Source organism: Penaeus vannamei, chromosome 40 (assembly GCF_042767895.1).
Source record: "Penaeus vannamei isolate JL-2024 chromosome 40, ASM4276789v1, whole genome shotgun sequence".
Lineage (NCBI taxonomy): Eukaryota > Metazoa > Arthropoda > Malacostraca > Decapoda > Penaeidae > Penaeus > Penaeus vannamei.
In genome coordinates, this window is record NC_091588.1 from 22853968 (window position 1) to 22863967 (window position 10000).

The 10000-nt window shown below is 35.7% G+C and overlaps 1 protein-coding gene across 1 annotated transcript in view; it reads right to left on the reverse strand.

The window, feature by feature from the left end:
- Positions 1-10000, reverse strand: part of LOC138860283 (glycine receptor subunit alpha-1-like) — a 13850-nt gene that overhangs the window by 3006 nt on the left and 844 nt on the right. The window contains exons 2-9 of the mRNA XM_070117487.1: positions 9670-9738; positions 9300-9313; positions 9013-9046; positions 8289-8359; positions 7387-7625; positions 3883-3965; positions 3242-3391; positions 875-1073 (exon numbers count right to left, since the gene is read on the reverse strand). Coding sequence (XP_069973588.1) covers positions 875-1073; positions 3242-3391; positions 3883-3965; positions 7387-7625; positions 8289-8359; positions 9013-9046; positions 9300-9313; positions 9670-9738 — 859 coding nt within the window. The remainder of the gene's footprint in view (positions 1-874; positions 1074-3241; positions 3392-3882; positions 3966-7386; positions 7626-8288; positions 8360-9012; positions 9047-9299; positions 9314-9669; positions 9739-10000) is intronic.

A 10000-nucleotide genomic window follows, 5' to 3' on the forward strand; every position in this document is an offset into this window, starting at 1 on the left:
CACAGTTAAATCACACTGTAATAAATTCAGTTGTGTATAACGCTTAAATGAGAATACTGCATACATCATTTATTCTGTAACCATTTGCAATCTTTAGAACTAAGATGTGAGGATTTAATTATATACTGTATTATGAATTTTAACAGATATTCATAATTATTTGCTTGGTACGTGAAAAACTTCGTAATAACTGCTGGTAGTTTAATCATTCGTTATAAGAAAATGAATGAATGAATGAATGAATTTAATAGATAAATACATTAATACACACACACACACATATATATGAATGAAAAAATACTCTACCGTGCTGATACAATGGTAGAAAAACACACAATGTACACATTAGATTTATTAAAATAGATGAGACAACAGCTGCGAAATCTCCTGGTTGCCATCTTCAAGAATCCAGAAGAATTTTGAGACTGTTGCCTCTTTTTCTTCAATACAGTTTGTATATTGTGCGTTTTCTACCACGCGCACACACACACACACACTCACTCACTCACTCACTCACTCGCTCACTCACTCACTCACTCACACACACACACACACACACACACACACACACACACACACACACACTCACTCACTCACTCACTCACTCACTCACACACACACACACACACACACACACACACACACACACACACACACACACACACACTCACTCACTCACTCACTCACTCACACACACACACACACACACACACACACACACACACACACACACACACACACACACTCACACACACACACACACAATATATATATATATATATATATATATATATATATATATATATATATATATATATATATATATGTAGGTATGTATGTATATGTATTTAATACATATAATAATAACTCTTACCTGGCAGAGGCATACATAGACACAATAGTCAAAAGAGACGTGACAGACAACCCTGTTCGAGCGGGTATGACTTTAGCTGGCCAGAAGAACGAAGCCCAAGACACAGCCACGATCAAGACAGAGGGTACGAACAAGGTGAAGATGTGCCCATGATACCTACGAGATAATTGAATCCTGTTCTGTACTGCTGACGAGGGCTCTGTGGAAAGCACAAGTGATAGATATCCTCTTATAGCTCGTCAAGAGAATATTCGAATGTTATAGCTTAATATTATAGAATATTATAGAATATTATATAGCTTTATATTATAGAATATTATATAGCTTTATATTATAGAATATTAGAGAATATTATAGAGATTATAGAATATCATACATTATATTATAGAATATTATACAGCTTTATATTATAGAATATTATATAGCTTTATATTATAGAATATTATAGAGAATATTATAGAAGGTTATAGATATTATAGATTATTATACATTAAATTATAGAATATTATATACCTTTATATTATAGAATATTATAGAATGTTATAGAGATTGTAGAATATTATACATTATATTATAGAATATTATATAGCTTTATATTATAGAATATTATAGAGAACATTATAGAGATTATAGAATATTATACATTATATTATAGAATATTATATACCTTTATATTATAGAATATTGTAGAGAACATTATAGAGATTATATAATATCATACATTATATTATAGAATATTATATACCTTTATATTATAGAATATTATAGAGAATATTGTTGAGATTATAGAATATTATACATTATATTATAGAATATTATACAGCTTTATATTATAGAATATCATAGAGAATATTATAGAATGTTATAGATATTATAGAATATTATACATTATATTAAAGAATATTATACATTATATTATAGAATATTATATACCTTTATATTATAGAATATTATAGAATGTTATAGAGATTATAGAATATCATACATTATATTATAGAACATTATATAGCTTTATATTATAGAATATTATATAGTTTTATGTTATAGAATTTTATAGAGAATATTATAGCTCGTAAAGGGAATAAAGAGATTAAGGAGAATATACCTTATAAAAAGAGCATGGTTATAGAGATTCATAATTTCTATTAGCTGAGATTCTATTACTGGGGTCGGTACTACTATTATTACCACTATTACTACTGTTACTGCTCCTGCCTCTACTGCTATTACCACCACCACCACCAATACAACTGCTACAATTATTAGTGCTCTTGTTACTATTACTACACATGATTCCTACCAATACTAATATTATTTGTAATTGTCTTTTTAGGCTCCCTTTGTGGTCCTTCCTAAGTGACTAATTTCTACGTGTCCTAAATCACCATCTGGTGTTGTCTGGCTAATTGGTCAATCTTTCGCCTACCATTAACATGCGAATTGGCTGTACAGTAGTGTCTAAGCAAACTTTATGTGGTTCTTATTACGTGAAATTTATCTGTGATGCTGTTACAGAATTCTTTATTTGATCTTAAAAAAATTGCAATTCTCAGATTTTCTCAGATTAAATTACTTTGGAGTATTAAGTGAAATTTGTGCTTTTACAGAATTCTTTATTCGATAATAAAAAAATGCAATTATCAGATTTTCCCTTTGATTTCAGAGAAAGATTCAATTATTTTGGAGTATTAAGTGAAATTTGTGTTGCTCTTAATTTTTTTTTTTTATAATACAAATTGCAATTCTCAGCTTTTGCATTTGATTTCAGAGAAAGATTCAATTACTTTGGAGTATTTAGTGAAATCTGTGTTGCTTTTACAGAATTCTTTATCTAATCATTTAAAAAAATGATATTCTCAGCTTTTCCATTTAATTGCAGAGAAAGATTTGATTACTTTGGGGCGGGTAAGTAGCGTGGAGGCAGAAGACCAGCTGAACCAACTAGGAAGTAGGGTCGTTAGTTTCAGAACTGCTACTCCAGCGGTTGAAACGAATGCTCTAAGTTGGGTCCTGGATGCCATGGGGGTACACGGATGTTTGGGTCTATGGGTAAATGTTGCATGGGCTGCATGGGGTTCTGTTATCACTGTTTGATTGGGGTTTTGGTTATTTTACTTAGTCGTCCATCTTGGCTGCCACGTGTAAATAAAACAACGAAGGGGAGAATAAGGAAAGGCGAATATACCGAAGTCCTTTTGACTTCGATATATTCATGTTTTTTTTCTTCCCTTCGTTATCTACAATGTATTCAACATGAATCTTATCTATTCGGCATATTCAGCTATTCCTAACTCCTTCGCTAAGAATAATAAATAAATAAATAAATAAATAGTTATAATAAGATAAAACAAAGAAAGGAAACTTTACCGACGATGCAGTCTTGGCACCAGTGATGTTCAGTCAAGCTTTCTGGCAACACTTTGAGCTCGTAGTCTGGCAGCTGATCCGATAGATGGCGCGAGTGGGTGACTTTCTGTGGCAGCCAGAACAGCTTCAGTTCTTCAGCGTCGTATTCAACTGTAAGTAAGAAAGGGGTCATTAAGAATGGTGTGAGTGTTCTCTTTCTCCCCTTCTCTTTTCTTCCCTTCTTCCCTCCCTTCTTACTTCCTCTCTCTCTCTCTCTCTCTCTCTCTCTCTCTCTCTCTCTCTCTCTCTCTCTCTCTCTCTCTCTCTCTCTCTCTCTCTCTCTCTCTTTGTCCTTCTTATTTTCAATCTTTCCCTCTATTTCATTCTCGACCTCAGTGTCTTTCTCTTTTTTCTCTTTCTCATTCTCGGTGAATAATTCCCTCCCACCTTTCTCTCCCTCTCCCTCCCTCCTCCCACCCTCCTCCATCCCCTCCTCCACCCTCACCTATCTTCCCCCTTCCCTCCCTCCCTCCCTACCCACCCTCCCCTGCCTCCTCTCACCTCCTCCCCCTCTACCCACCTTCCCTCCCCCTCTACCCTCCTCCACCCCCACCTATCTCCCCCTCTCCCTCCTCCCACCCTCCTTCCACCCCAATACTCACAGGACGTCATCGTAACGGAGCAGGTCTGAACGTCGAAGGGGTAGGAATGGAATTTCATCGGACAGTCGATTATCAGCAACACACTGTGAGGGAAAATAAGGAAGATGTTTAAAATAAAATGAGGAGAAATAAGGAAGATGTTTAAGATGAACTCGTGTCTGGGAGGACTGATTGAAAATGAAGAACTGTGGGGGCAAAATAAGGAAGATATTTAAGACGAACTCCTGTCTGGGAGAAATGACTGAAAATGAAGAACTATGGGGGGGAAAATAAGGAAAAATAAGGAAGATGATAAAGACGAACTCCTGTCTGGGAGAAATGACTGAAAATGAAGAACTGTGGGGGGGAAATAAGGGAAAATAAGGAAGATGTTTAAGACGAACTCCTATCTGGGAGGACTGATTGAAAATGAAGAACTGAGGGCAAAATAAGGAAGATGTTTAAGACGAACTCCTGTCTGGGAGGACTGATTGAAAATGAACTGTGGGAGCAAAATAAGGAAGACGTTTAAGATGAACTATCTGGGAGGACTGCCTGAAAATGAAGAACTGTGTGGGCAAGATAAGGAAAAATAAGGAAGATGTTTAAGACGAACTCCTATCTGGGAGAAATGACTGAACATGAAGAACTGAGGGCAAAATGAGGAAAAATAAGGAAGATGTTTAAAATGAACTCCTGTTTGGGAGAAATGACTGAACATGAAGAACTGTGGGGGGAAAATGAGGGAATATAAGGAAGATGATTAAAATGAACTCCTATCTGGGAGGACTGATTGAAAATGAAGAACTGTGGAGGCAAAATAAGGAAAATGTTTAAGACAAACTCCTATCTGGGAAGACTGACTGAAAATGAAGAACTGTGGGGGGGAAAATAAGGAAAAATAAGGAAGATGATTAAAACGAACTCCTGTCTGGGAGGACTGATTGAAAATGGACTGTGGGCAAAATAAGGAAGATGTTTAAAACGAACTCCTATCTGGGAGGACTGACTGAACATGAAGGACTGATGGCAAAATAAGGAAGATGTTTAAAATAAAATGAGGAAAAATAAGGAAGATGTTTAAGACGAACTCCTATCTGGGAGGACTGATTGAAAATGAAGAACTGTGGAGGCAAAATAAGGAAGATTACTGTGAGGGTAAAATAAGGAAGATATTTAAGACGAACTCCTATTTGGGAGAAATGACTGAACATGAAGAACTGAGGGCAAAATAAGGAAAAATAAGGAAGATGTTTAAAATGAACTCCTGTCTGGGAGGACAGATTGAAAATGAACTGTGGGAGCAAAATAAGGAAAATGTTTAAGACGAACTCCTATCTGGGAAGACTGACTGAAAATGAAGAACTGTGGGGGGGAAAAATAAGGAAGATGATTAAGACGAACTCCTATTTGGGAGAAATGACTGAACATGAAGAACTGTGGGGGAAAATGAGGGAAAGTAAGGAAGATGTTTAAAATGAACTCCTATCTGGGAGGACTGACTGAAAATGAAGAACTGTGGGAGCAAAATAAGGAAGATTACTGTGGGAGCAAAATAAGGAAAATGTTTAAGACGAACTCCTATTTGGGAGAAATGACTGAAAATGAAGAACTGTGGAGGCAAAATGAGGAAAAATAAGGAAGATGTTTAAAATGAACTCCTATCTGGGAGGACTGACTCAGAATGAAGAACTGAGGGCAAAATGAGGAAGAATAAGGAAAATGTTTAAAACGAATTCCTGTCTGGGAGGACTGACTGAAAATGAAGAACTGTGGGGGGGAAAATAAGGAAAAATAAGGAAGACGTTTAAGATGAACTATTTGGGAGGACTGACTCAGAATGAAGAACTGTGGGGGAAAAACAAGGAAAATAAGGAAGATGTATAAAATGAACTCCTATCTGGGAGGACTGACTCAGAATGAAGAACTGTGAGGTAAAAATGAGGGAAAATAAGGAAGACATTTAAGACGAACTCCTATCTGGGTTGACTGTTTTTTATGAATGAAAATGAAGAACAGTCAGTTAAACAGACAAACAAAGAGCAAATGGTACCAAAAACAATCATAAAAATGATAACAAAAGAAGGATCTTTGTTGCGAAATGTTTGAAATACGGTGGAAAAAAACAACAAACGCACAAACAAAATACGAAATCAAATAATACAACAAACAAAGTAAAAAACAACAGCTAACGCACAAACAAACAAACAAAAACAAATAATACAACAGCAAATGCACAAAAAACAAATAACACAAAACAACCACACAAACAAAGTAAACAAACAAAAACAACCAAATAATACAACAACAAACGCACAAAAGACTCAACAAAGACTCTATTGCATGAAAAATTCACAATTATGAACGAACAATTATCAAAATAAAAATGATAATTTCATACTACATCAAATGACTTATTGCAGTGATCTATCTTGGCTTCTGTCATTGCAATTTATGAATAAAATTGCAATGCATAAATAAAATCTTGCATTATAACAGTGATCTATGAATATAGCGCATATTAAACTACATTTATTAATCATAAATTATCAAAAAGAAATTTATAATTGAAAAGGCAATCAGAGTTCACCAGGCTTATGTATTTACATATTAATGAATAAAATGTCATTGTTCCTGTACAAAAGGAATGAGGTTTACTTTGCAAATTGAACACCTTTGTTCATTAATCTTCCTGTTTATTTACACATTTATCATCACTTATTGGGTGTTTTGTGTTTTTGTTTTTGTTAGATAGCAACGGCGTAATGGTTATGTCGATATTTGTGTTTTTTTTTTTTACTTGGGAGTAAATTTAATTTTTATTTCCGTGTTTATTTATTTTTTCTTTATTGCCGAAGAGTGAGAAAGAATACTTTATATTCGAGTATGCTTTGTGCTTCTCTCTCTCTCTCTTTCTATTATAGTTTCTGTCTGCCATTGGCTTTCTCTCTCTCTCTCTCTCTCGCTGTCTTTCTCTCTCTCTCGCTATCTCTTTCTCTCTCTCTCTCTCGCTATTTCGCCATCTCTCGCTATCTCTTTCTCTCTCTCTCTCTCGCTATTTCGCTATCTCTCGCTATCTCTTTCTCTCTCTCTCTCTCTCTCGCTATGTCTCTCACTCGCTCTCTCTTTCGCTAACTCTTTCTCTTTCTCTCTCTCTTTCGCTATCTCCCTCTCTCTTGTTATCTCTTGCTATCTCTCTCTCTCTCTCTCGCTATCTCTCTCTGTCTCTCTCGCTATCTCTCTCTGTCTCTCTCGCTATCTCTCTATTTCTCTCTATCTCTCTCTTTTTATCTATATCTCTCTCTTTTTCTCGCCATCTCTCTCTCTCTCTCTCTCTCTCTCTCTCTCTGTCTTTCTCTCTCTCGCTATCTCTCTCTCTTTCTCTCTCTCTCTCTCTCTCTCTCTCTCTCTCTCTCTCTCTCTCTCTCTCTCTCTCTCTCTCTCTCTCTCTCTCTATATATATATATATATATATATATATGTATATATATATCAATAACATTAACAACAACAACCAAAACTTACTGAAAGGACAGGTAGATCGTGCGATTGGCCGTGATCCAAAGGCCAGCGACCTCGTCTATCATCTTGAACTTCTTGACCTCCTGCGTGTCCAAGAAGAAGAGGTCAGGCTTCCAGGTGTGGAGAAGGAACTCGAGGTTGAGGGGCACCAGCTCGGTCGGGTCGTCCTCGAACAGGTCGGCGGTGAAGTTGATCCTCGGGTCGTGCCACGTGACGGTCGGGCGGAGGGAAAGCTTCAAGGTCTGGGGGGGGAGGGGGGGGGGAGGGGGTGGTGTGGGGGTGGGGCGATAGTTATTATTTTTTTTTTTGGGGGGGGGTAGGGAAGTTGGGGTTTGGTCGGGGGGGGGGGGTTAGGGAGGGTGAGGTTGGGGTTGGGGGAAGTTAGGGGTTTGGTCGGGTCGGGTTAAATTAAGTTAGGGTTGGGGGAAGATAGGGTTGGGTTGGTCGGGTGTTGATGGTTTGGTCGGATGGGTTGTTAGGATGAGGGGAAAGTCAGGAATGAAAAAAAAGACAAATATGATGAGTGAACTATTATGCATAGATACATATATATGTAAATATATATACATATATATATATACATATACATATATATATATATATATATATATATATATATATATACACACACTGTATGGATATACATATATACATTCATATATATGTGTGCGTGTGTATGTTTGTTTGTATGTATGTATGTATCTCTATTTGTACATATATAAATATATATGTATATCTCTTTATCGATCTATATCCATGTACCTATCTCAATCTATCTATCTAAATATATCCATATCTATCTATCTATCTAACTATATCTCTATCTATCTATCTATCCCAAGGGCGATTTGTCACCAGCAACCCCCCCCCCCCATCGCCAGCGTTGACACGTCGCTCGCACTCACCATGGCGTTGATATTGACTGCGTGCACGCGGCTGATGTGCCAGCTGACGCCAACCTTGACCGCCTCGCCATCTGTCAAGAGGTGTTAATCGGGGCTGTCAATACGTGTCACTTAGAGGTGTCTCTTAAGTGGCGTGTCTAGGCTCGGTCCATGGCTAGGTATGAATGTGTCATGTGTCATCTTGTTATGCACTTAAGTTTGTAGACATGCCTGCCGCGTGACTGCACTTAAAGCTTAATATTTTCGTAGAATTTTACTTGTTCAAAGTTTACCGATAAACAGGTAGATATGCCTGCCACGTGACTACACTAAAAGCTTAATATTTTCGTGGAATTTTAACTTGTTCAAAGTTTACCGACAAACAGGTATGGAAAAAAATACACCATGCCGTTGCTAACAAGTATCTCGACAACAAAAACTAGTTGTCAGTAAACCAATAAACAGTAATTAGTACAAGCCTACAGTGCTCTCTAAACAGACTGCTTTAAATAGTCCTGACTATGGGAAAATAATTTTCAGGGAGAGCTCGATAAAGATAATAGAGATAAGGAAGTTACTAGGAAACAGTACTGTAACATTAATAATTAATAATAATAAATAACATTAACAGTAACAGTAATGGGGAGACGACCAATATAAACTCGAAATACTGAACTTACTGAACTATCCATTATCAATGAATGATGTAGTCTAATCTCCCAAAAAGGGACATCTTGCAACTCACCTTTGACTCTGGAAGACTTCGATTCGCAATCACTCTTTTGAAAAATAAAAAATAAATAAAAATGGTGGTGTTGAGCAAATTTCCATAACAGAATGAAAATAATATATGCAAGCTTTATAAATACTAAACCCATGTAAATAATAGTAAGTGTTAACTGATTCGAATAAAAAAATAGAATCAGAGTGCTCCAGTGTCCAGGTGAGTTGCCAATTTCTTTATTCTTTCCTAAGAATAAACAACCTATATTTGTTCTCTTACACGGTAGCATAGATTAGCGAATTATTTACCATATCCAATATTTCTGAAATAGAAGTACAATTCAGAATAACACATCTTTCCGAGTCTTCTTATATACGCTTGTTGACTGATGTCCTACTTGATACCGGTATGGAAACTGTTCTACTGGTTCCTTATACTAGTATACATTTATATTTGTGTTTTACATCTCTAGTGCCCTAATATTTCACCGAACGTCTTATTTGCCTCACAGATTATATTGTCAACTATACGTATGTTGCTCATGAGTGATATGATACGAATATTTGATAGGTTTATTGACCTCTCTTCTAAAGGAACACGCAGACAGAACTAGTGTTTGAAATGTGCTTGACCTATCTATCTGTAATGTTCTTATTTGTTTACCTTTCAGTTATTTACCTTTTTCTGAATATGTTATTTCTAATGTATTTTGAGCTGTGTTACTTTTCATTGACCTAAGTGCGTTATCTGTAATCATTTGCAAATGTTTTTATCTATATTTTCATTTATTCATTTACAGATATGTTTTACCTTATTTACACAAAAAATATATACATATATTCACAAACATATTACAAAAATATTATTCACAAACCTATTACAAAACTATTCACAAACGTATTACAAAAATGTTATTCGCAAACCTATTACAAAAATCATATTCACAAACCTATTACAAAACTATTCACAAACCCATTAAAAAAAAACTATTCACAAACCTATTACAAAA